Source organism: Bos mutus, chromosome 27 (genome assembly GCF_027580195.1).
Source record: "Bos mutus isolate GX-2022 chromosome 27, NWIPB_WYAK_1.1, whole genome shotgun sequence".
NCBI lineage: Eukaryota > Metazoa > Chordata > Mammalia > Artiodactyla > Bovidae > Bos > Bos mutus.
Window position 1 is genome coordinate 16,402,797 of NC_091643.1, and position 27,745 is coordinate 16,430,541.

The following is a 27,745-nucleotide window of genomic DNA, read 5'->3' on the forward strand; positions in this document are numbered from 1 at the left end:
AGTCAAGGTGGTGTCAGAAACCTTTCTTTGACGGCTTCTTGTCACACCGAGAAAGCATCGGCATCAAAAGTTGGGAATGGGTGTCAGTGGTTTGGGAGAAAAATCTTGGAGACAGTACTGGAGCACTTTTTTAAGCAGTCTGTATTGCCAGCAACCTTTTTTTCTTTTTAATGGAGTTGTATTTGACTTACAGTGTTGTATTAGGATTGCCAGCAGTCTTAACAGCACAGAACAAAATAGTGTGTTCAAAAAGAGACATCAGAGATTGGAAAGTGATTCAGAAGAGCTGGACTCTGTAAAAGTGTGTTAGATACTTAAACAAATTTTCTCCTCTATATTTCTCACAATATTAACAGGAGTGATAAGTGATAAAAAATGTATGAGAAAATCTGAAAGAGTTCTTTCAGTAAGTATAAATAAAAATTCTCAGTATGTGGAAGCATTGTATCAACAGTTTAATTGGGAATATTTTTCTTTTCTTTATTTTTGGCACACCTTGTGGCAGGCGGATCAGGGATCAAACCCATGCCTCCCTGCAGTGGAGGAGCAGAGTCTTAACCGTTGGCCCTGTGGTTTTTCTTAGTGACACAAAAAATAATAGTACATCATATAATTTATTTTTCCTGGATTCGATTCAATTAAATGTGACTGCCTTCCTTCCTTCCCTGGTTCCTCCCATCCATCCTTCCATTTAAAAAAAAACGCACGTGTGCGCACATGTGAGTATGTGTGTGTATGTGTGTGCGTGTGTGCTCAGTTGTGTCCAACTCTTTTCGACCCCATGGACTGTAGCCTGCCATGTTCCTCTGTCCGTGCATTTCTCCAGGCAAGAATACTGAGTGGGTTGCCATTTCCTTCTCTAGAGGATCTTCCCGAGACAGAGATCAAACCCACGTCTCCTGCATTGGCAGGCAGATTCTTTACTGCTAGTGCCACCTGGGGAGCCCTTTTTAAAAAATGTGGAACATAAAAGAAACACAGGAGAGGGATCTAGGTGCCTAAGGGATGAGGAGGAAGATACTCTTTCTTACATAATGTTTTGTTCACTTCATTTTAATTTTTATGAAAGCCATGCTGCTGCTGCTGCTAAGTCGCTTCAGTTGTGTCCGACTCTGTGCGACCCCATAGACGGCAGCCCACCAGGCTCCCCCATCCCTGGGATTCTCCAGGCAAGAACACTGGAGTGGGTTGCCATTTCCTTCTCCAATGCATGGAAGTGAAAGTGAAAGTGAAGTCGCTCAGTCGTGTCCGACTTCTAGCGACCCCATGAACTGCAGCCCACCAGGCTCCTCTGTCCATGGGATTTTCCAGGCAAGAGTACTGGAGTGGGGTGCCATACATACTCCAAATTTAGACAGCGAATAGCTATCTCCTGATGTTACCACTTAAGACTTTTATCTGACTCCTTTGGTTGCTATCGCCAGATCTCTAAGTATTATAATATAGTGCATGCATGCTCAGTCACTCAGTTGTGTCTGGCTCTTTGAGACCCCATGTTCCTCTGTCCATGGAATTTTCCAGGCAAAACTACTGGAGTAGGTTGCCATTTCCTCCTCCAGGGGATCTTCCTGGCCCAGGGATGGAACCTGCATCTCCCAGACCTCCTGCATTGGCAGGCAGATTCTTTACCACTGAGCCAAGTGAGAAGCCTAAGTAACACAGGAATATTACTATTTCATAATTTTTCAGCGTTAGGCATTAACTTCTGACTCTATCTTGGAAGATCAGGATTTATTCTTTTACCTTTTGTTGCTCAACACACACATACACACTCACTCCCCTTTTAGAATCCTTGCCTTCCACTTTTATTATTGTATTTGATAGATCAACACTCACCATGCATTATATGGCCACCCAAATGATATTCATGGATGAATCAGTACACTGATTACTTTTCTTGTTTACCCCGAGTTAATAATTAGATTTTTTTTAATTGCTTGATTTTTTTTGATAGAAAAATTCTTTAATCAAAACAAGTTTTCATGTTGACAACTTATGGCTTAACTAGAATAAATTTGTCCAAGTTTAAATTATGTTAGAATCAAACAGAGTTCCCTCAAAACAGTGGGTCCTAGTTCCATTGTAAGACCTCTCAAAAGCAAAATTCCAATTACTGAAATGATTCCAAGTTTTCATAAAGATGAAAAACAATTACCCCAGAGGTCAAAGCATGCAATGCATGTCACACACAAACACTGGTATTAAGCCTTTTCCCCTGTATTCCTAGTTTTCAAACATGAGAAGCATCTTTTAAGCTACTGCAAACCAGCAACTGACCTAGTATTCAGAATATCTTAGAAATGCTGTTTGTTAAGGTTGTTCTTAAATTTTGTGTTAACCTTGGTTCACTCTCATTCAGTCCATATACATGAATATACAGACAACTTCTTTACTTTTGTCTACTGCCTCGGAGTAACTAGCTTTTTGCAATCCTGTCACATGTATGTGTTAGAAATAAAAATTCCCTTCCCATACAGCCATGTTTTCAAATATGTTAGTTTCCTTATATAGTATTTATATTTATTTACTGCAAAAAGCATTATGGATTGCATTTTTTCCAATTTAAAAAATACTTAATGACTTCTTTAATGAGTGGGACTTTTTAAAAAATTCAGAAACTTGAGACATTTCTCAAAAATAAACTTTTATCATCTAGTTTTCAGTTTCAGCTCCTACTACCTGTAAAGGATCTTAAATGGTTGAACCCTAAAAGCCAAATTCATTCCTACATACACCACTGCTTACTGCAGGAAACTCATGTGACTTTCACTGAATTCTCAGGCATGAAACTAAATCACCTTCAGAAGTTAACATGAGTTTTGCACCTCCTAGAACTGTCAGTTCAATGTCAGTTGGGTATCTAGCTGTCATACAAAAAGACATACAGACTGCACATTGTTAGAAAGCAGCAGGATAATGTAGCACAAGGTAGACTGAGATTGAAATCAACTTTGGATAAAAGAAAGGAGGGTGTGAGTACTTGATAGAAGTAACATTTTATCAACCATAAAAATGCTTAAATTATACAAAACCCACAACAGTGAAAAGACAGCCTGGTAAATCTAAGATTTGTAAAAACTATGCACAAAACCCACAGTATCTGAGAAAAGAGGAAAGGTTTATACAAGTAGCAGTTTTAAAAATGTAACTTTTTTCTACTATCAATTACACATTAACATACACACACTAAATGAAAATATACTACAACCAATGTCTGGAAGAGCAGTTTAACATTTCCTAAATGAACTTCCCCTCACATTCACTGTATAATGTAGCTGTTAATATTGCACACGTACAATTAGCAATGTTTAGTCACTTTTAAACAAAGATAAGGAGATTACTCCCTCAAAACAAGTTTCAAACATCAAAACCTATGCTTATAAAAATTTAAAACTTTCAGCAGTCTAAATATTTCAAATGAAAACCATTGCAAACTTCTCAAATATTCTCTATATTCCAGGTATGTCAACCTAGTTTTCTAGTTTAGAGACTTTCAGAGATACTGCAGTCTCTCTCTTCCCTGGATGGCTTTTTCTTCCTGCCCGCCTCGGTTGTCTTTGCTTTCTTCATTGTTAGCTCCATCGTGTTGTGGCTGATTACTGTCTTGAGCATCCAATCCTCCATTTAGACCCTTTGAACCTGTTTGTTCCTTTTCTAGCTTTTTATTTGGCCCTTTCTTCCCCTGATCCTCGGTTTTATTTGCTTCCTCATGCTGTCTTTGTTCAGCAAGAGATCTGTTCAGCACTTGTGTGATCACAGAATCTTCTTCACCAACCAAAACATGTTCTTAAACTTGTTATACAACATTGCAGACTTTTCCATGATAACCTAACTTTGAATTGCCGTACTTTGAAAAAAGCATTATCATGTCTGTGTTTTTGAGCTTGTTGCATTGTGTGATCTGAAGTGAAGCCAGTTCATCCAAGGCCTCCGTACATCTGTTGACATCAAGATTATCAATTTTGAGTGAATTGTTAATTTCAGCATGTATCCTTTGAAGTGGAGAATCCATGGATGTTTCTCGCTTCTTCTCTACTTTCTTAACTTCTGGCTTCTTTCCTTCATCTCTTTTATGTTACTCAGTTTCCATTTGCTATTCTTGCTTGCGTTTTCTATCGCGGCTTCTTTCTCCTGTTGTCCTTTGAGCATATTCCCTCTATGAGCAGTGTCAAAGTTTCCCCCACCTTTTCTCTTCACCTTCTTGATCATCTCCTTCCTCTTCAGAATCAGAGGTTGATGTAACCCCTGTTTTGGCTAAATCTTTCCTTTTTGATTCAACTTGCTTTTCCCCCTCTTTTTTAAATCTCTTTTCTTGGCTTTTCTTCTTCCTTCTGGCCTTCTTCATCCTTTTTAAGCTGTATTTTAGGTTGTTTTTCCTCTTGCCCCTTTTTCTTGCTTTTGTCTTCTTCAGTTATCATGTCTCTCTCTGAAGGACAGGGCTGTTTTGCCACTTGGGGTCTGCGTCTTGGTTTTGGAATCTCGACCTCTGTAGCTGGAGGTTGTCCTCTTTGACTCACTTTTAGATCAGCAGATGCTGTTGCTGTAGTCACTACTCCGGCCTCAGTTTCTACTTGATTTTCTGGCTTTCTCTTCCTCCCTCACCCCGCAGCTTTTGCAGTGGTTATGTCAATTGCTTTCATAACATTCATTGCTGGCTTTTTCTTCATGTTCAGTGTCTTCCTGTGAAAACACTTGTTTCTTTTTCTTCAACATCAGATGACGGATTTGACACTTTAGCTGATGCCTGTTGACTTGAAAATTTCACTTTCAGATTGTTATCCATCTCCCATAAACTCTTCATTAAAGCCTTTTCATTCATTTGGTTTGCTGTACTTTGCCTTATTTCCTGAGTAAGGAAATACATCCTTTGGGATGTATGCAGTCTCATGAGTTGCAAAAAAGAAAATCGGTGGTTTGTTTGTAGGGTGGTTTTACAGCTCGGTCAGGAACTTCATCTACTCGAGCTGGCCAGTGAGGATAGCCTTTCACCTTGGCAAAGATGAGGTCCCCAGGTTTGAAGTCGCGAGTCATGTTTCAGCGGCAAGGCCGAGGGTCCGAAGCCCAGGAGGTGCGGCGGCGCGGACCGCAAGGGGATCCGGGAAGGCGGACCGGGGCCGGGGCGGCGGCAGAATGCGGGGAGGATGCCTCGGGGTGCCGGCCGCGCCTGCCTGCGTCCACGCAAGCCACCCGTGCCACCGGCTGCTGCAGAGGCGTCTCAACGGCTCCGAATAGCAACCGCCGCTGCCGCTGCCCTGCTTGATTTTTTAAAAAATGTAATTAGCAGAAATTCAGCTTTCAACTGTCTGACCGGTCAGAAGTAAATATTCCTTTTTTTCTCCTGCCCTAGCTGTTTGCCTTTGTATTATTCTATGTTGAATTTGGATGGCATCACCGACTCGATGGACATGACTTTGAGCAAGCTATGGGAGTTGGTGATGGACAGGCAAGTCTGGCATTGCAGTCCATGCGGTGGCAAAGAGTCGTACACAACTGAGCGACTGAACTGAACTGAATGTTGAATTATGCCTTCCCTGGTGGCTCAGTGGTAAAGAATCCATCTGCCAATGCAGGAGACCCGTCTGCCAATCCTGGATTAGGAAGGTCCCCTGAAGTAGGAAATGGCAATTTACTCCAGTGTACTTGCCTGGAAATCCCATGGACAGAGGAGCCTGGCGTGTTGCAGTCCATGGGGTCACAGAAGAGTCAGACACAACTGAATGACTAAGCAACAAGAAATGTTGAATTAGAGCTAATGGTTTAATACTTACATTTATAATCATAAGATACCCGAGACCTATTTGGTTCATGTTTGAAGCCACAGAGTTTCTAACTTAATGTCTTCCAAGTAGGAGGGTTCAGTGAAACCTTGCTCTTTTAGGAGTGGCTGGGTTTCTCTGAGTTAGTGGTGGTGTCTCCTGTCCCCAGGTGTATTGCCTTCAATAGTGGGGTTCAGAATGTGGGGCAAAGAAGCATCTGAATGTGGGTTTAATATTAGAGAGTAAATGCTCACGTGCCTTGAGAGAGACCACAAACCCTAACCAGGGCCATGAAAGTTTCCTGTTGAGTGGAACTTTCTGGAACTTGTCAAAGTGGCTGTGCTAACAAGCCCTGGTGACACCAGCTCCTGTCTCCCCAGGCGGAGGGCAGTGCTTTGGCTGCACTGCACAGTGTTATTTCTGCTCCGGTTTCTCCTTGGTCTTCACAGCACTTAATCCTCACTTCTTCTAGTTATTACTGGGAAAGACACTGAATTTCTTTTTTTCACTTAGATTTAGAAACTGTCCAGTACTTAAATTGGCTGTTAAGCTTATTGCAGACAGCTGGGGCAGGGAGGTAGCGATTGTAATAGTTTATCTCAAAAACTAAAAGTTGTTTGAGCTTTATGATTTAATCCAAGGCAGGAAATGAGAACAAACTCAGTGAGGTCACTGGAAGTTTAGCTACAGCTGAGATGATTAACAGTAGGTGTGATTTATGAGCTATTGCTGTCTCCCACAATAACCATATTTTGCTCATTGTTTCATTAGCTTTTATATCTTTTGGCCATACAAGTGATCATTTCTGATGGGTAAAGGCTCTTTAATAAAATCTTTTATTTTATTAAAGCAACACGAAAGTCTTTATCTTTTTTTAGATTGTGCCAGAAATACAGCAAAGATGATTTGTAATTTGTGATAAAACTTAGAATATGGTCAGGTAGAGTTTCCTGGAAGACCTTCACTTCTACCTCATCATTCTTTGTACTACCTAGGTCATCAGTAAGCCTGGAGTGCTGCCGTCCACGGGGTTGCAAAGAGTTGGACACGACTGAGTGACTAAACTGACCTGAGGTCATCAGTATTCTGTATATTTTTATTAGCAACTCAGAGAGACACTTTTCAACATACCTGGATGAAGAATGTGCTTTTGATTTCCAGTAATTTGAGGGTTCCTTTCTTAAAGGGAGTCTCATCTTCTGATTTTATATTTTCTCTCCTTAAATAGAAGGCTTGCATTTTTTCTGCCTCCACGTCCTCACCGGATGGAATAAGAGATTAAACAGAAAGGTTGTTTTCTTAGAAAATGGAAAGCGGAAGCCTGGGAAGTGGTAACAAGGGGGTAGAATTATGAAGAAAGATAGCATTTTTAGAAAAATCAGGAGAAAGAAACCAAGAGAAAACTCAGAACAAAACTTGGAATAAAAATTGTAATCAGATAGAAATCTCAAGTTTTGGAAACGGGCTTATGTATTAATCATAGTCTGAAAGGAATAAAGATTATCTTAGGTATTTCAAACAATAGGAATTTATTACAGGAGTTGATTACAGAGGGATTGAAGGATCAGTAGAGTACAAGAAGAGAGAGGAAGACTGTGTAACCTGTGTAACTGCACAGAACCTTGGGTCCATTTTGGGTGGAAATTGTTTAAAAAATGGCAAAATCTTCCACGTACATGATGTTTTGTTCCTCATAGGGATTCCAAGGAAAAATGAGCATAAAAAGCTATTTATTGGTCCGTCTTGTCAAAGCTTGAGGAACTGCTCAGATCTCTGGGGCTGTACACTGGGCAGTAGCTCCTGGGTATTCTGGAGTCCTGTGTTGGAGCTAAGATTCCAAATATCTGTGATGTCGTTTCTGTAGCTTTATCCTTGGCCTTTTAAAGTGTGTCATGTGCCAAAGGTTATGATAACTCCAATTCTGTGCACCTGAGATCTATTTTTAAAAAAATGAAGCGTTATGCTCAGAGGTAGAACTCCTGGCTTACTGTAAGAGCTTTAAACCAACCTTGGTGATGACGTTGATGGAGAAAAAGAAGACCCGTAAAGGAACGGGTTTCAGAGCAAGATGGCTAATTTAGTCAGAGCCCCGTACTTTGTGATTGTCTCTGGACTCCCCAAGCAGAATTTTTCTGAATGCTGCTAGATATCTGGTCGAAGCTTAGGGGAACAGTCTGGATACAGTATAAATTTAGGATCCATCAGTAACTAGATTGAGTTAAAAACCTCAGTGGAGATGGAACAACAGTAGTTATGTAGGCCTGTTTTAGAATAAATCATTGAAAAAGGAGTCATTTTTAAGGAAAAGTGCTAAAGGGAAGTGATCACCCCTCCAGTCGCTCCTCTTCCTCCCCGACCGTATTGGGCATCACTGTTCACAAGTTTTCAGTCCAACTTTGTATCCTTGCGGAAGACTGGGTTCAGTCCCTGGGTTGGGAAGATCCCCTGGAGAAGGGAAAGGCTACCCACTCCAGTATTCTGGCCTGGAGAATTCCATGGATGGTGTAGTCCATGGGGTAGCAAAGAGTCGGACGCCACTGAACGACTTTCACTTTCACTTTGTATCTTTGGTTTAAGGAATAGAAAAGGTACATCAGGCGTCTGTGTAGTTCAGAGCTTGAATTCCGACCTCCCAGTAACCGTGTTTGAAGAGGATCATATGCACCATGAATTTGGATACTGGAATGTTTATACTTGCTCAGGAAGAGTCTGTGTGGTCTTCCTTCAGCTGTTCCCCTTCATGTGGGGAGAAGAGTCCACAGACCAAGGTCACTTGCTCACCTGTGCCCACAGAGCCCATGCTTCCTGGCTGAGGCATCACACTACACACACCAGAATCCCAGAATTCCTTGCCCCCAAGGCGAAGGTGGAGCCCACTTCCAGACCTTGCACTGGGCAGTTCTCTGCTTTATCCTTCCAAGATCAAACTGGGCTGCTAGTATGCACTCCTGGGCTTGATAGATGGCCGGGGGTGACTGCAAACATGTGGAGTGTAAAAGAAAAATTTCAGAGACTTCCCTGGCGGTCCAGCAGTTAAGACTCCCTGCTTCCAATGCAGAGGGTTTGATCCCCAGGTTTGGGAACTAACATCCCACATGCTGGACAGCACAGCCAAAAAGAAAAAGAAAAATTCTACACTAGACATTTGTTAAAAACAGCAAGGAAGATTTTACTGGAGTTACTGTAGTAGAAGAGAGAGACTTCGATATAGAACTGAGCTCAACTCCAAGTCCAGCAAAGACAGCTGGGGACTGAGAGCCAGCAAGAATGAGGAGTCAACGGAGAGCAAATGACTAAGAGGACATCAAAGGCAGGAAAGTTCTTGCTAAACTGGCATAACAGGATTCTTGCTAAAGGCAGACTAGCCGTTGGATTGAGAAACTTGTTCAGACATTGAGGGTCGAGGGTCGGGGTGGGGGGGTGTGTCTCACTAAACCAACAAGCAGGATTCTTTGCTGAAACTGGGTTCTGTGGGCCAAGGGGGGCTGCTCGCCAAGCTTGAAGAGTGATGAAAAGAGCGCTCGTGGTGGAACTTGGCCTTGCAGGTTGAGGTCAATTTTCGGTGTCGATGTTTGCAAGATCCCCAGAGTGTGGGACAGAGCCAGGGTGGAAGGAAAGGGGTCCAGGCACCACTGCCTGCTAGTCTGAAACTCGGAGGAGCCTGAGAGTCCTGAACTTGAACCTGGCCTTCGGCTGCAGTTTCCTTTGAGGGACTTGAAAGGTGGGGCAGAGGTGTTTTGGTGGGGGCTCTTTTAACCAGGGAAAAACCTTACAGACGACACACTCAGGTGCTTTCTGAGGGGGCTGGTCAGTGGAGGACAGAGAGGGAGAGACCCTGAGGAGGGAGAGCAAATGGGTGTTTCATTTGTGGTGTCCTGAATTCTCCAAGCCAGGCTTCAGCAATACGTGAACCGTGAACTTCCAGATGTTCAAGCTGGTTTTAGAAAAGGCAGAGGAACCAGAGATCAAATTGCCAACATCCGCTGGATCATCGAAAAAGCAAGAGAGTTCCAGAAAAACATCTATTTCTGCTTTATTGACTATGCCACAGCCTTTGACTGTGTGGATCACAATAAACTGTGGAAAATTCTGAAAGAGATGGGAATACCAGACCACCTGACCTGCCTCTTGAGAAACCTATATGCAGGTCAGGAAGCAACAGTTAGAACTGGACATGGAACAACAGACTGGTTCCAAATAGGAAAAAGAGTGCATCAAGGCTGTATATTGTCACCCTGCTTATTTAACTTATATGCAGAGTACATCATGAGAAACGCTGGACTGGAAGAAGCACAAGCTGGAATCAAGATTGCCAGGAGAAATACCAATCACCTCAGATATGCAGATGACACCACCCTTATGGAAGAAAGTGAAGAAGAACTAAAAAGCCTCTTGATGAAAGTGAAAGTGGAGAGTGAAAAAGTTGGTTTAAAGCTCAAGATTCAGAAAACGAAGATCATGGCATCTGGTCCCATCACTTCATGGGAAATAGATGGGGAAACAGTGGAAACAGTGTCAGACTTTATTTTTGGTGGGGCTCCAAAATCACTGCAGATGGTGACTGCAGCCATGAAATTAAAAGATGCTTACTCCTTGGAAGGAGAGTTATGACCAACCTAGATAGCATATTCAAAAGCAGAGACATTACTTTGCCAACAAAGGTCCGTCTAGTCAAGGCTATGGTTTTTCCAATGGTCATGTATGGATGTGAGAGTTGGACTGTGAAGAAGGCTGAGCGCCAAGAATTGATGCTTTTGAGCTGTGGTGTTTGGAGAAGACTTTTGAGAGTCCCTTGGACTGCAAGGAGATCCAACCAGTCCATTCTGAAGGAGATCAGCCCTGGGATTTCTTTGGAAGGAATGATGCTAAAGCTGAAATTCCAGTACTTTGGCCACCTCCTGCGAAGAGTTGGCTCATTGGAAAAGACTCTGATGCTGGGAGGGATTGGGGGCAGGAGGAGAAGGGGACGACAGAGGATGAGATGGCTGGATGGCATCACTGACTCGATGGACGTGAATCTGGGTGAACTCTGGGAGTTGGTGATGGACAGGGAGGCCTGGCGTGCTGCGATTCATGGGGTCACAAAGAGTCGGACATGACTGAGCAACTGAACTGAACTGAACTGAGTGAATGGAGGGCAAGGTCTGAGCGAGTAGGTGAGGGTGAGTCAGCAAGTGAGAAAGAGTCGTCTCCCTTCTCCTCTTGTCATGTCCTGCCAAGCCCCAAAGAGAATCGTGGTTTGTAGTAGAGAAAGATGTTCATTTTGAATAGATATTATCCATGTTTGGTGTGAACTATGGCTTTGCTTGATTTAAACGAAAATCATGAGTTGTGTGTGTATGGTAAAGGTAGAAGACAAAACATTTAATAGCCTGTTAGATTGATTTATAGCCTTGAAATATTCAGGCATATGGCGGGTGGGACTCTGCACTCTTGCCTCTGGCCCTGTGCTGTTAGGAAGGGGACTGCAAACTTATTGACTGGCCTGCAGCACCGGTTCTGTTCAGGGTGGTCTGAGAGATTTCCATGCTTAGAGGTAGAATGCACAGATGCCTAGCTGAACGTGTATCATCAAGAGAGGTCCCTAAGCCCTGGGCGTGTTAGGAACTGGGCTGGGCAGCAGGAGGTGAACAGCAGGGTGGCGAGTGAAGCTTCCTCTGTATTTACAGCCACTCCCCATCATTTGCATTATCACCTCCTGTCTGCTCAGCTACTGTGAACTGCGCATGTGAGGGCCCTAGGTCATGCACTCCTGAACAGGATCATCCCCAAACCACCCCCCTTCCCCAATCCATGGAGAAATTGTCTTCCAGAAAACTAGTCCCTGCCCAGCGGTCAGTATCTTCCAGGAAACCAGTTTTGCCCAGTGTCAAAAACATTGGGGACTGCTGGGCTACATGATGTAGAATTGATGTAACGGTCAGGTAAGCAGACTCATAAAGAGAGATGGCAGGAGAAGAGAGGAGAATATGGGTCTGGAAGTCAGGACCTCTCCCAGAGTCCCTCTGAAGTGGTGAGAGCCAGGCTGTCTGCAGAAGTGTGTGTGCGGTATTTTTAGGTAACCCTCAGAAACTTACAGAAAATAAACAATCTGATGGGCCATGTGGGTAAGTCTAGAAAATTCATGTGACATGAATTAGCCATGGACTATGCAGATAATATTATCAAAGAGCCCCTTGGCCTAAATTGTTTTCCTCTGCAATTTTAGATCCTTCTATTGGAGTTTTTTGCAGGATCACATTTTACGGGCCATACCATTTTACAGTAGAGGTCCTTTTTTTAAAAACAGGTGACCTTTGGGGGACATTGTGTGGGAACATTTCTTTTTTCTGAGTTAAGGCATGCCTCTTCCCAAGCGGACTGGGTGTAAGCTGGGTCATATTTCTGTGAGTGTCTTGGGACTGCCAAGAGTCGGTTATTCAACAGCATCAGCATTGTAGTGGGGCCAGTGGTCTCTCTGGTCCTTTGCCATTAGCCAGTCTGAAAATTCTGGTCCCCACCAGGGATCTTTAACTTCAGATACACAACTCAAACCAAACTTTCTTCATAGAGTGGGGTTAGTAACATGTGTTGCCTCCTGCTTTTCCCAGTTTGTGTGGGAATAATAAGAGTATATGGCCCTGAAGAAGAAAGAGAGCACATAAACATTTCATAAAGGATGGTCACTCGGCTTCTCTGCCTTTGCAGATTCAGTCCCCATCATCAGCATCCTAGCACCATTTGGATTTGACTATGGATTTGACTATTCTAGGGACCTCAGATAAGAGGAATCACACAGTATTTTTTTTTTTTTTTTGGTAACTGACTTACATCACTGAACTCAGCACAACGTCCCCAAGGTTCGTCCGTGCTGTGGCGGGTGTCCGCCTCCCCTTCCTGTCTGAGGCTGAAGCACCATTTGCCAGCATGAATTGTATTCCTTTTCTGCTTCTCGTTGTGATTTCCTTTACAGGGGGCACTTTAGTGCTGAAGATCTGTTTGTCAGCTAATAAAGGGATGAATGAATTAGTCAGTATTCAGGAAACACAAAATAACCCAGAGAAAAGGAAGTTTGAATCTGAAGTTGTTACCTGTAAGAGCCAGTGAACATGGCTGTACAAAACTGAACCAGTCACATGCAAGTTAGTCACATTTGTATAGATTTATCATGGATCAATTGATTTTCTTTTCTTTAAATACCCCAGTTCTGACTCTTGTTACAGTGGGCGTTGCCCTGGCATCAGAGAGAGCTAAATAACTCAGCTGTTTCCTGACCCACATCCAGTACATGTGTGCCTGCTAAGTTGCTTCAGTCATATCTGACTCCGGTGACTCCATGGACTGTAACCTGCCAGGCTCCTCTGTCCATAGGATTCTCCAGGAAAGAATACTGGAGTGGGTTGCCATGCCCTCCTCCAGCGGATCTTCCCTACCCAGGGATCGAACCTGAGTCTCTTATGCTTCCTGCATTGGCAGGCAGGTTCTTTACCACTAGCACCACCTGGGGAGCCGAACCCACATCCAAGTACCTTTGAGAAATTGCTCAATACTGTCACTCGCATCGTCGGTTGTAATATCCTCAGAGAAGTATTTTAGGTTTGTTATGGTTGTAACTTAAGAATTCTAGAGTGTTTACAACGATAAGCTGTAAGTTTAGGGGAGGAGCTTGCTGGGCAAGATGACATATATTTTTTAATCTTCCTCAGAGAATTGTAGTTAGGAAGAATCTGATTAAAAAAAAAAAAACACAACTTACTTCAATGTGGTGTGTGTGTGTGGTATAATGCAAGGTATAATGAGCCTGGAAGCCCTCACCTCCTAGTTAAAATGAATGAAAAGCTCATTATAACTGGTTCCGGTTTCATAAGAATAAGTCTCATTCTTACTACCAACACACAGACTTCGATATTGGCTGTGACGAGGTCTCAACGTGTTTCCTTCCTCTTGTACTTTATAGATGCCACAAGCAGCGATGAGAGTCAGGCCCCTCCATGCTCTGAAGCACTCGTTGTGCCCTCTGCTTCCTCGCTCTGCAGTTTGGATCTTTGCCATGGTGACTGCAGGGTGAGGCGATTAAGAGTCACCCGTGTGCCAGGTCCCAGCAGCGGACGGTCCCTGGTGTCTGAGTCCCTCACTCAGAGCACTTGTGCCAGATCATTAACGCTAGACCCGCTTTCATCTTAACCATATCGCCTCCAGCCTCTAATTGTACATCTGGATCCCTGCCCTCTGTGCCTATGGATTAGAGTCTGGATCTTCCTCTCCCAGGAAAATGCCCTTGATTTTCTGCTCTGCCTTTTGTGGAAGCTTTATGTTCTAACTCAAATTTATGGGCTCAGTGCCCATCATTGGCCACTTGACCGACTTAGAACCTTTGTGAGCAGCTGCCAGTTCATTGCAGTAAATTGCCTTTCTTCTCAAGCTCTCTTTCGTGTCCGATGTTTGTCTGTTACCCATTGCTGACCATCCGGCTCTACGTGCCATTACGGTTCAGGCGTGTGTGAGTATTCTCTTTATTTATTTATTTGCATCGGGTCTTAGTCGTGTCACGTGGACTCCTCTCTAGTTGTGGTGCTTGGGCTCAGTAGTTGCAGCAAGGGCTCAGTTGCCCTGCTGCCTGTGGGATCTTACTTCCCCAACCAGGGATGGATCTGAGTGCCCTGCACTGGAAGGTGGATTCTTAACCACTGGACCACCAGGGAAGTCCCCCGAGTATTCTTTTTGCTTCTAAAGGACTTGTGTAGTAAATGCCAAGAAAACCAAGATATGACCATTTTTTGATGGTGGTCTTTCATTCCTCCTCATTGAGAATAAAAGCCTGTTATCAAGACAGTAACACATAACCCTCAGCAGTTTCTCTGGGGCTCAGTATACGTTGTCCAGCATAAACTTCTTTGATCTTTAATTGTTTAAAAGCCTCTCTTGATTAATTGATTTCTCACTGATGTACTGTTTGTACCAAAGAGTATGTGTTTATTTGAGAGGGTGTGCACTGGCATTACATAGTTTATTTTTATGAATTCTACCAGAGAATAGGTCTCATTTTTCTGGAAGAATTTATTTGGTGTGTTTTTTCCCCAGTGGATGCTAGAAGATGGATTTTGTGTGTGTGTGTGTGTATACCATTTTCTTGCATTAAAAAAAAATCAAGTCACTGGGCCAAAACATCACCAGTGTCTGGAACACCTTAGAAATTGTGTTATGTATTGTGATATTGTCTTAATTCTTCTTTCTCAGTTATGGAAGTTACTTCTTCCTGATTGGGTCTCCACCCACAGTCAGGAAACAATGGTTTACCACATCCATCATTTCTGTCTGCACATTATCGTGTTTCAAAGTTTTCCCCCAATTAATCCTCTGGAAGCTAAAATCACTCACAGTTATAATCCTGTTATGCCCTTTATTTCATGATGTGCTTGTTATTTCACGTCCATCCTTCAGCAATCTGTAGCATAGTGCTGTTATCAGCTCTTCAGTCTTTAAAAGCCTCTTATCTACCATTTTGACTAAGACTGATTCACTGCACTTTGTTGAAAATTGATCATTTTGGATTTAAAAAAACCTATCCCGTGTATTTGTTCTGGCTACTTTTGCATAATTTCCTTTTTTTTTCTTTTCCATTTAATCAATCTGCCAAACTGGTTTGCTTTCCCCTTTTCGGCTTCCTTTTTCTTTTCTAAGAATGGTCTCTCTCTTCATTTCTCCTTCCCTCTTTGGGTAATGCCTCTGGAAAGAAAAAGCCAGTTGCAGGAGGCAATGGAATAAATTCTTTAGAACCAGGCTAGACACTTACTCCCATTTCTCTTTTCATAAAATGAGAGGGAGGGTCCTTCCTTGGTGACCCTCCCTATAAGCAGTTTCTAGGAAAAGACTGACGCTGGGAGGGATTGGGGGCAGGAGGAAAAGGGGACGGCAGAGGATGAGATGGCTGGATGGCATCACCGACTCAATGGACATGAGTTTGAGTGAACTCCGGGAGATGGTGATGGACAGGGAGGCCTGGCGTGCTATGATTCATGGGGTCCCAAAGAGTTGGACACGACTAAGTGACTTAACTGAACTGAGGTTGAAAGCTTCATGATTCTCACTGTTGGGCATTTACAAAACTATTTATTTATGTATTTATTTTTGGCTGTGCTGGGTCTTTGTTGCTATGTGTGGGCTTTTCTCTGGTTGCAGTGAGCATAGGCTACTCTGTAGTTGGGATGTGTGGGCTTCTCATTGCAGTGGCTTCTCTTGTCGGGGTGCACAGGCTCTGGGGCACTGGGGCTTCAGGAGTTGTGGCTCCCAGGTTCTAGAGCTCAGGCTCAGTATTTGTGGCGTGTGGGTTACATGCTTCACGCCATGTGGGATCTTTCCGGACCAGGGATGGATCCCATGTCCCATGCATGGGCAGGTGGGGATTCTTATCCACTGCACCACTAGGGAAGTCTAACTGCCAGGCATTTTGCAGGCACTGTGACAGGCTTCTTATTTATAGCCTCAAGCTCTTCCCAGGTGGACTCAAACTGAAACACCAGAGTTCTTTTGGACATACTAACATTGTCTTTTTTTCTCCTAGGTACTGACTTTAGCATAGATAGCTTACCTCTGCCTCGGAAAGCCCATCACGACTGGGCCCTTTTTCACGAAGAGTCTCCAAAAAATAATTATAAGCTCTTTCACCAGCCAGTCATCACCTTGTTCAACTACACCGCCACCTTCAGCCGGCACTCCCACCTGCCACTAACCACCCAGTACTTGGAGGGCACGGAAGTCCTGACGTCACTCCGATACCTGGTCCCCTTGCGGTCCAAAAACCACCTCCGGAAGAGCCTCGCCCCGCTGGTGTATGTACAGTCCGACTGTGACCCGCCCTCAGACAGGGACAGTTATGTTCGAGAGCTGATGACATACATTGAGGTCGATTCCTACGGCGAGTGTCTGCGAAACAAACCTCTCCCTCCACAGTTGAGCAACCCGGCCTCGATGGACGCCGATGGCTTTTACAGGATCCTCGCCCAGTATAAGTTTATCCTGGCTTTTGAGAATGCGGTGTGCAACGACTACATCACTGAGAAGCTCTGGAGACCTCTGAAACTGGGGGTCGTCCCTGTGTATTACGGATCCCCCAGCATCGCAGACTGGCTTCCAAGCAATAGAAGTGCTATCTTGGTATCAGAATTTTCTCACCCTAGAGAGCTGGCGAGCTACATCAGAGCGCTGGATCAGGATGACAGACGCTACCAGGCCTACATAGAATGGAAGCTGAAGGGCGAGATCTCGAATCAGCGACTTCTCACCGCGCTCAGGGAACGGAAGTGGGGGGTGCAGGACGTTAAGCAGGACAACTACATCGACGCGTTTGAGTGTATGGTGTGCACCAAGGTGTGGGATAACATTAGGCTCCGGGAGAAGGTAAGCAGGTCCAGGTTTGGCAGAGAGGTGCTGGGCTGGCCGTCTTGACGTTCTCTGCTGCTCCCCATTCTTCTGTTGCAGCTGCCCCATCGCTGGTCCTCACTCTTATCAGAGAGGCCAGGCTCTGCAGGAAGGATGGATATTTCATTTCTATTTGAGGACTGCCATGAAGTTTACTGGTCTGTCCTGAAGGCTTTAAATTCTTCTTTATTGTTTCTTCTGGAGGTTACCACACTACAGGTGCTGGGCAGTGATGCACGGAAGCTGCAGGGGAGGCATGAAGGCCAAAAAAATTAAAAAAATGGCAAGTTCTGAATCTCATCCACATTTTCAGTCCTTCAGCCCAGTGGTCCCCAGTCTTTTTGCACCAGAGACCAGTTTCATGGAAGACAATTTTTCCATGGACCAGGGGGCAGCGAGGAGAATGTTTTGGGAAGACTCAAGTGCATTATATTTATCGTGCACTTTATTGCAATTATTATTGCATTGTAATATATAATGAAATAATCATACGACTCAGCATAATGCAGAACCAGGGGGAGCCATGAGCTTGTTTTCCTGCAACTGGAAAACATCTCAGGGTGACAGGAGACAGTGGCAGCCACTCCACAGGGCTAGCAGCGCTGCTTCAGCTCCACCTCAGATCATCAGCATTAGATTCTTATAAGGAGCACCCAGCCTAGATCCCTCGAAGGTGCAGTTCGCAGTAGGGTTCGCGCTCCTATGAGAATCTCACGCCAGTTGAGTTGGTCTAGTCTGGTGCCGAATCGCTTCCGTTGTGTCCGGCCCTTTGTGACCCTGTGGGCCATAGGCCAGGCTCCCCTGTCCGTGGGATTCTCCAGGCAAGATCACTGGAGTGGGTTGCTGTGCCTGCCTCCAGGGGATCTTTCTGACCCAGGGATCACACCCGTGTCTCCTGCATTGGCAAGCAGGTTCTTTACCACTAGCGCCACCTCAAGAGCTGACCTAAATTTGGGTTTGCAGAACTTCTCTGGTAATCCAATGTTTAAGACTCTGCCTTCCATTACAGAGGTGAAAATTCCATCCCTGGTCAGGGAACTGAGACCCCACATGCCACGGGGTGTGGCCAAAAAAAAAGAGAGGTTTGTGTTGTTACTGTTATGTTTAGTGCTCTACAGCTTCAAATTATTCCAGTATTTATAATTACAATAATCAATAATTAAATATTATCAGTATTAACTATGAAAGTTACCTGTGCTTACAGTGGGACCTGGCACTAGTTGCTTTCCTCAGCCTTTCTGCCCCACCCTCAGCTTTTGGCAGGTCCTGTATTGCCGGGTCACAGAGGAGGTCTCCCTGCTCTTGCCCCTCCATCGGCAGTAAACTGCTGTGGCTTGTTGCTCAGCGACGGGCTCGCGGTGTGGGCAGGGTAGGTTCTTTGTTTTCTTGGCAGCATCAGGCTTAGGCAGGTTTTTGCATTCCTGGAACTCAGGAGTGAAGCTTTCTCAGTGTTCTTGCCTCTCCTTCAAGCCAGACTCTGCCTTGTATCTGTGGTTGGTTTGGATGGAAGAGAGTTCTGTGTCCCTTCAGGGGTGGGTGACCTCTGGTATCCTGGTGGGATCCTAGGTCCGGATTCATTTCCAGCCTCCACCCAGACCATGAGACAGGTGAATTTTGCATGGGGGAGGGGTAGATTTTTCATCCCTTGGATCTGAAGATAAAAGGTTTGCTCCAGCTTCTTCAGTGTTGTAAGACTTTTTCTCTTTGTAAGGGAAGGTTCTGGGGAGATGGAAGGGGCTTCCTGACATTTCCTTCTCTGCCCCGGGCCAAAGAAGGAGGCTGTTTCCAGTGTTCTACCCTGGCCCCAGTCTTCTTCCTGGGCATCTGATGGAGGTACATGGAAAAAGCTTTGGGGACTTCCCTGGTGGTTCAGTGGTTAAAAATCTGCCTTGCAATGCCAAGGATGTGGGTTCAATCCCTGGTCTGGGAACTAAGATCTCACATTCTGTGGAGCAACTAAGCCTATGTGCCCCAATTACTGAGCCTGCATACAACTAAGACCCAATGTTGCCAAATAAATAATAAATATTTTTTTAAAAAAGAAGAGCTTTTGAGTGAGTTTGACCTCTTTTTTGGTGTAACCCACCTAGATAGCATATTGAAAAGCAGAGACATTACTTTGCCAACAAAGGTCAGTCTAGTCAAGACTATGGTTTTTCCAGTGGTCATGTATGGATGTGAGAGTTGGACTGTGAAGAAGGCTGAGCACTGCAGAATTGATGCTTTTGAACTGTGGTGTTGGAGAAGACTCTTGAGAGTCCCTTGGACTGCAAGGAGATCCAGCCAGTCCATTCTGAAGGAGATCAGCCCTGGGATTTCTTTGGAAGGAATGATGCTAAAGCTGAAACTCCAGTACTTTGGCCACCTCATGCGAAGAGTTGACTCATTGGAAAAGACTTTGATGCTGGGAGGGATTGGAGGCAGGAGGAGAAGGGGACAACAGAGGATGAGATGGCTGGATGGCATCACTGATTCGATGGACGTGAGTCTGAGTGAACTCCAGGAGTTGGTGATGGACAGGGAGGCCTGGCGTGCTGTGATTCATGGGGTCGCAAAGAGTTGGACATGACTCAGCGACTGAACTGAACTGAGCTATTCTAAACTAACATGATAGCCCATACCTATAAGGATTTGTTAAAATTTTAGTTGATTTCTTGTTACCTACTTTGTGGTAGCCTCCTCCTTCACCTGTGTTCTGCAAAAGGTGAAATTGAGCCTGTGTCCGTCTTTCCTGAGATGAACACGTCACTTTGGGGTTCAGTTCACTTGGTTGTTGTTTGGTCTCGGTTCCCTGACGAACTCAAGAAGAGTTATGAATTTGTAGATAATCTGACTTTTTCCTTATTGTTAAAGTAGGAGCCATATTCTCCTTGGAAGCAAACTATTTATTAATTGTAGTTTAGGAACAGCTTGTTTTTCTAACCAGGACTTCAGCTGGAAAGGCAATTTGGGATGCTGAAAGTTAGTTACTACGAAACGTGTCATAACCATTTCATGGGACACACTTTCTTCAGGTCACACTGTGAGACATTTCTGGAAGAACACTAGAGCTAAAAGAGTCCATTTCACAAGATTCTTTTCTCTATGATGTCACCTTAAATGGGACTTTATTCTACAGCATTGGAAGGACTCTCAAGTGGGCAGGCAGGGAAAGAGGGTATTACTACTGACTTTCTCATGTAGACAGTTACGCAAGGTTAGGGTTGGGAAGGCCACTGAAGATTGTGTGGTCAGTACAGATGAAACTGGTGTTTCAAATATCACAACCAAGTCATCTGCTAATTTATGTTACATTTCCAGGGCTGGTGATTTCACCATTTTTTAGGGTAGCAAATCTTATCTTTTGTTAAATTTCTACAGTTATACCGGTCTTTGTATTGAACCAAGACTTCCCCTTCTGTGGTTCTTTCTTAGCTACCCACTTCAAACTCTAATGCGGTGAGATACAGCTTTGATTATGTGACCATCAGTCAGGAAAGATGAAAAATGGCCTTTCCAAAGCTGTTTTGTAGTAATCGATTGGGGTCCTCCTTATTTGATTCTGGTTTTGCTCCAAATACAGGCTCTCCCCAATCATGAACTCTGGCTGTAGTAACCCGAAGTTTGAGCCTGCATCTAATCCTTTGAACTTTGAGTTGGTGTTTATTTGGCCATGCCGGGTCTTAGTTGCAGCATGCAAGAAGGATCTTCACTGTGGCATGTGGCACCGTTAATTGTGGCACGTGGCATCTAGTCCTTGATCCGGGATCAAACCCAGGAGCATAGAGTCTTAGCCGCTGGTCCATCAGGGGCGTCCCTGGATGGGTATTTAGACTCCCCAGATTGTACGTCTTAGCATTTTCTTGTGGTTGGCCATTTGGATTCCTGTTCTGGTTTTCTGTGCTCAATTTTGTCTTGGTAAAGAATCCTTACGCTTGTTCCAGGCTCTTGGAAGCCAAACTCCATGACCATCTGTGAGTAGTTATCGAGAAGAAAGAATTTAGGCAACCCTGTCCTTCACACTCTACCAAACAAGTTCGTTCACTCTTCTGTTTGTAACCTCTTTAGATGCTTCAAAACAAGCTTTATGCTCACTCAAAGTCATCTCTTTTACAGGCTAAACATCTCTAGTATATTTCAGATTGGTTTTTCTGCTCTGCTTTCTAAATTTGGTATGGATGAAGAGTAATCATTGCAAACCTGACTATTATCAACTCTAATATCTTCACATTAAAATTTTTTTTAGGACTTCACGGGTGGTTCAGTTGTTAAGACTGTGCTTCCAATGTAGAGGGCGTGGGTTTTTTCCCTGGTTGAGGAACTAAGATCCCACATGCCACGTGGTGTGGCCAAAAGATAAAAAAAAAAATTTTAAGAAAGAGACATACAGGTACATAGGTTAAAGTATCAATTAGTTCTGCAAAGTTAGTAAAAGAAAACTATCTTCTACTTCTTTTTTCTTTTCTCCTTCCCTAGAAGGCAGCCACTTACCACCAGCCATGTGCTGTACTCAATCGTGTCCGACTCCCTGAAGCCCCACGGACTGAAGCCCACCAGGCTGGCTGTCCATGGGATTTCCCAGGCAAGAATACTGGAGTGGGCTACCATGCCCTCCTCCAAGGGATTTTCCCAACTCTGGGATCGAACCCCACATCTTCTGCATCTCCTGCATTGGCGGGCAGGTTCTTTACCACTGGCGCCTCCTGGGAAGCCACTTACCACCATACTTAACAAATTGTTTTGATTATTACTCAATGTTTCTAACTAACATGCTCTTATACATAATTTTTTTTAACATCCACTGTTTATATGATCATGTAACTTATGTAGAAATGAACCATGTAGTATATACTATGATTTATTTTCCTTACCTATACAGCTTTTGGTTTCCCTCGAGTTAATAACTGTCTTATTTCTTGTTTGTTTATTTTATACTTTTACATAACTAATTCAATCCTTGTTGATTGTTTAAACCTCCTTTGAAGATGTTCAGCTATACCAGGCATTCAAGTCATTTCATCTTGTTGAATAAATCTCTCCTGGAGCCTTGTGACATATATTAGGTACATCTGGTTGCCCTCTACACTGTGTAGAGACCACTCTGAGATCTCCCTTCCCTAGCATTTTGGGAATTGCCTTTCCTGTCTTTTTCTTTTATGTTGACACCTCTGCTTCTTGTATGTTTTTATCCTTTTCTCTTAACTTTCTTTTTATTTGGTTGATTGTACCCTCATCCAAAAAGATGATGCTTGAAAGTGCTGCACTCAATATGAGTGCAAATTTGGAAGCAAATTTGGAAAATTCAGCAGTGGCCACAGGACTGGAAAAGGTCATTTTCGTTTCAATTCCAAAGAAAGGGAATGCCAAAGAATGTTCAAACTACCGCACAATTGCACTGATCTCACACACAAGCAAAATAATGCTCAAAATTCTCCAAGCCAGACTTCCATAGTACATGAACCGTGAACTTCCAGGTGTTCAAGCTGGATTTAGAAAAGGCAGAAGAACCAGAGATCAAATTGCCAACATCTGTTGGATCCTCGAAAAAGCAAGAGAATTCCAGAAAAACATCTACTTCTGCTTTACTGATTACACCAAAGCCTCTGACTGTGTGGATCATAACAAACTGTGGAAAATTCTGAAAGAGATGGGAATACTAGACCACCTGACCTGCCTCCTGAGAAATCTGTATGCAAGTCAAGAAACAACGGTTAGAACTGGACATGGAACAACAGACTGGAAATAGGGAAAGGAGTACGTCAAGGCTGTATATTGTCACCCTGCTTATTTAACTGATATGCAGAGTATATCGTGCAAAATGCCGGGCTGGATGAAGCACAAGCTGGAATCAAGATCGCTGGAAGAAATATCAGTAACCACAGATATGTAGATGACACCACTCTTATGGCAGAAAGTGAAGAAAAACTAAAGAGCCTCTTGATGAAAGTGAAAGAGGAGAGTGAAAAATCTGGCTTATAAGTCAACATTCAAAAAACGAAGATCATGGCATCCGGTCCCATCACTTCATGGCAAATAGATGGGGAACAATGGAAACAGAGACTTTATTTTTGGGGGCTCCAAAATCACTGCAGATGGTGACTGCAGCCATGAATTAAAAGACTCTTGCTCCTTGGAAGAAAAGCTATGACCAACCTAGACAACATATTAAAAAGCAGAGACATTACTTTGTTAACAAAAATCCATCTAGTCAAAGCTATGGTTTTTCCAGTAGTCATGCATGGATGTGTGAGTTGGACTATAAAGAAAGCTGAGTGACGAAGAATTGATGCTTTTAAACTGTGGTGTTGGAGAAGACTCTTGACAGTTCCTTGGACTGCAAGGAGATTGAACCAGTCAATTGTAAAGGAAATCAGTCCTGAATATTCATTGGAAGGACTGATGCTGAAGCTGAAGTGCCAATACTTTGGCCACCTGATGTGTAGAACTGACTTATTGGAAGAGACTGTGATGCTGGGAAAGATTGAAGGCAGGAGGAGAAGGGGATGACAGAGGATGAGATGTTTGGATGGCATCACCGATTTGATGGACATGAGTTTGAGCAAGCTCCGGGAGTTGGTGATGGACTGGGAAGCCTGGTGTGCTGCAGTCCATGGGGTCACAAAGAGTCGGACACGACTGAGCAACTGAACTGAACTGACCCTCATATAGCTTCTTGACAAAGGGTGTATGGGGGATGTCTGAAATGTCTTTATTTGATTCTAACATTTAAACTATAGTTTAGCTGAATGTAAACTACTAAAATGGACATTAGTTTTGTTTTTGTTTTTTTTGTTCAGAATTTTGAAGGCAGTTTGTTATTGGCTTTCTTTAAATTTTTTTTGTCAACTTTTGAAAGGATTACGGGTTGATAGAAGGGTTGCAAAGATAGTGCAGAGTGCCAGAATTCTATTCTAATGTTAATATTTTATCTAACCATGCACATTTGTCAGCACTGAGAAACCAATGTTGACTGTTAATACTGCAATGAGCTGCAATACAGACTTGAGTCCTATTTCTCCAGCTTCTCCACTCACATCCCTTGTCTGTTCAGGATCGGATCCAGGATGCCAGATTGTAGTTGCTCCTCATGTCGCCTCAGATGCCTTCAGTTGTGACAGTTGTGCCATCTTTCTTGTTTTTTAATAACTGACATTTTTGAAGAAGATGGGTCAGTATTCTGCAGAATGTTCCTCTGTAGAGTTTCTCTGATGTTTTCTCATGTTGAGACTTGGGTTTTGGATTTGGCGGAATAAGAGCACAGAGGTGAAAAGGACCTTCTCATTGCATCATATCAGGGGATGAGTGATATCAGCATGATGTGTTACTGGTGATGCTCTCTTTGATCACCTGCCTAAGGTGCTGTCTGCTAGGTTTTCCCTCTGTGAAGTTACTAATTTTCTTTTTCCACTGAGCGAGTCAGTAAATCCAGCCCACAGTCAAAGAGAAGGGAATTAAACTTCGCCTCCTTGTGGGAGGAATATAAACTAATTTGAGGATATATATATATATATTTTTTTAATTAATTAATTATTTGGCTGCACTGGGTCGTAGTTGCTGCATGTGGGGTCTTTGATCTTCATTGCAGCGTGCAGGATTTTTAGTTATGGCAAGTGGGATCTAGTTCCCTGACCAGGAATTGAACCCAAGTCTCTTGCATTGGGAGAATGGAGTCTTAGCCGCTGGACCACCAGGGAAGTCCCTCGACATATGTTGAAACCACCACAATAATTAGTAAACATATGGGTGGAGATATTTTGAGGCTATGCAACTTTTCTTTTTCTCCTTGAAGTTGTACTTCCTAGTGTTAATACTCATCAATAAATTTCACCACTGCTTTTTAACTTCTAGTGTTACTGTCCAGAAATCCAAAACCATCCTAACTTCTGACCTTCCAAATTGATCTTTTCCTCTTAGGGAGTTTGTAAAGTCTCTTCCTTTTCTTGTGTGTTCTAAAATTCCATAAGGATGTACTTTGGCGTGAATGGATTGAAGGATTGAATGAGACAGTCTGTGAAGCCCACCGAGCAGAGTATCTAATGCATGTGTGTTCTGTGCGCTCAGTCACTGTCGTGTCTGACTCTTTGAGACTCCATAGACTGTAGCCCCCCAGGCCTCTCTGTCCATGGGATTTCTCAGGCAAGAGTACTGGAGTGGGTTACCATTTCTTCTTCCGGGGGATCTTCCCAACCCACGGATTGAACCCACGCCTCCTGAATCTCCTGCATTGGCAGGCTAATTCTTTACCACTGAGCCACCTGGGAAGCCCATCTGGTGCACAGGATATTCTCAATAAATGTTAGATACTTTCTTTCTCCTTTTAACTCTTCAGGAGTGTGACTATGGAGACTCCATGGAGTGAAGGTACTTGCTTTAGGCACTTACGGAGCATGAGACTTGTGCTAACTTACATTTTTCATTTTTCCCTCTTTCTCTCAATGCAGGGCTTACCACCCAAAAGATGGCAGGCAGACGTTACCCACCTGAGCTGTCCAGAGCCTACAGTGTTCGCTTTCTCACCCCTGGTCCCACGTCGGCGCTCTTTGCGAGAGATGTGGATACCAAGCTTCCAGCAATCCAAGAAAGAAGCCCGGGCACTCAGGTGGCTGGTCGATAGGAATCAAAACTTTTCAACTCAAGAGTTTTGGGCCCTAGTATTCAAGGACTAATATCCAAAAAGTAGTAGGGTTTTACTTTCTAGGTTGCCTTGCTGTTTGAATATAATAGCTGCTCTGTTGACGATCCATTAGGATGAGAATAAATGGCTGCATTACTCAAGTGAGCTCTGTCCGATGATAGATATGAATTACCCTTAGAGGTAGCTTCTCTATTTTTTATACTAAAAAAAAAAGCAAGTATTGGGTTGGCCAAAAAGTTTGTTTAGGTTTTTCCATACCATCTTATGGAAAAACCTGAATGAGCTTAACATTTCTTACCAAATACTAGTCACCTTCAGAGCGCACGTCTAGACGCGTGTCCTTGCCGTCCTGTGTGGAAATTCACCCGCTGCAGAGTGAATGTTTTCCTTGCTGCGAGGAACGAGGTCCTGCAAAGAAGGGAGAGGTGTATAGCCGCGGGTTCTTCCACTCCCCTTGCTGTCTGCATCAGTGGGTATTTGGCAAGCCCGGTGTCCTGACGCTGAGCCTGAACAGGAAATGCATTAGAACTTGGCAGTGAGAGGTGCCATCTGTTGATTGCCAGGGGCGTGAGTGTGTCATGAAGGCTTCGTGACATTGATCCGCTGTTGCTTCAAGTCTGCAGTACGTAGTGCGTCTCTGTCTCCCCCATGCTCTCAGCCACCCCTCCCGCCTTTCTTATCATCACTTTGCCCCGTATCCTCCCCTGTTCCTCTCGTGAAGTCATGCCTCCTCCTTGGATGTTTTGAGCGATGAGTTGTTCCCCGAGGTCCCATGTTCCACTGAGCAGAATAGTACCTCGAATCCTATGAGCTGGGCTGGATGGTCTGTGTGTTTGGATCGTGGTGAGAGCGCGTGCCTGCTAGAACTCCCTTGGTGTGGAAGCTGACGCGCAGCCCTTTGTTTTGGGAGCATCCCCCTTCATTTCTGACCCTGTCACAGAGGAGTTTCAACTGTCTTGTCTGGAGCTTCTGCGGAAGCTTCATGAAAGAGAGGGAGAAAACACGAGCTCCCCTTCTCTTTTCTTGGGAGCCTGGGAAGTCTTCTAGATGACTCTTGAGCCTGTTGCCACTTGCCGTGTGCTGGCTTTGTAGTGGAAAGACATAAGCTGCAGAGGACAGGAAGGGTCCTGGTACTCATGTGCCTGACGTGGTACGAGGAGGAAGCTGAGGAAGGCACCCTTGGCACCAGCTGCCCATTTATCACAGGCCAGTGTCTTTTGGTGCCTGCCAAGGGCATCTCCTGTTCGCAGGTCTGTCTCTGGCTATGCCAGAGAAATAAGGATGAAACCAGAACATTCTTTTAGAGGCAAGAGGCGTTACAGGGCTTCTCACCTAGGACTACCCAGCTTTTTCTTTCCATCCCAGCTCTGCCATTAACTAAATATGATTTTTAACAAAGCTCTTGACCGCCCTGGGCTTTCATTTTTGTGCCTAAGAACACGTAATTCTAACATCATAGATCTTTAGTTCCTTCTAATTACAGAAATGAAAATGCTTGAGAAACTTAGAGGGAATATGGAATGATGAGCTGTGACTCTAGAGCAATAAAAACCTGGTTATAGTCCCCCCTCTTCGATGTGCCATCTTTATTACCTTGACCAAGTTACTTGGTCTTTTATAGCTTGGGTTTGCTCACATCTCATGTTTGCTGTCTGTGCAGTTGTGATAATTAAATAAGCTTGTGTTCTTGAACTTCCCTGGTGGCCCAGTGGTTCAGCTCCGCACTTCCAATGCAAAGGATGCAGGCTCAATCCCTGGTCCTATGTGCCACGCAGCCAAAAAGTAAAAATAAATAAATAGATACTTTAAAACAGACAAATAAATAAATCAGTAAATAAGCTTGGGAGGTTATACAGCCAGCCCCGATAGGCCATTAGGAATACTTGGAACTTTACTATTACAAAAATCCTTAATTAAAAAAAACACAAAACTGATTGAGTAGGTAGTTAAAGATTTTAGAGACCATCAATGTAGGTAG

At 43.9% G+C, this 27,745-nt stretch overlaps 1 protein-coding gene and 1 pseudogene across 1 annotated transcript in view; one reads left to right on the top strand and one right to left on the bottom strand.

Moving 5' to 3' along the window:
* FUT10 (fucosyltransferase 10) overlaps positions 1-25,911 on the top strand; it is a 76,516-nt gene extending 50,605 nt beyond the window's left edge. Inside the window, exons 4-5 of the mRNA XM_005893734.3 lie at positions 16,297-17,132; positions 25,574-25,911. Coding sequence (XP_005893796.1) covers positions 16,297-17,132; positions 25,574-25,798 — 1,061 coding nt within the window. The 3' untranslated portion in view covers positions 25,799-25,911. The remainder of the gene's footprint in view (positions 1-16,296; positions 17,133-25,573) is intronic.
* LOC102276073 (PC4 and SFRS1-interacting protein pseudogene) lies at positions 4,076-5,060 on the bottom strand (annotated as a pseudogene).
* Positions 25,912-27,745: the final 1,834 nt, after the last annotated feature.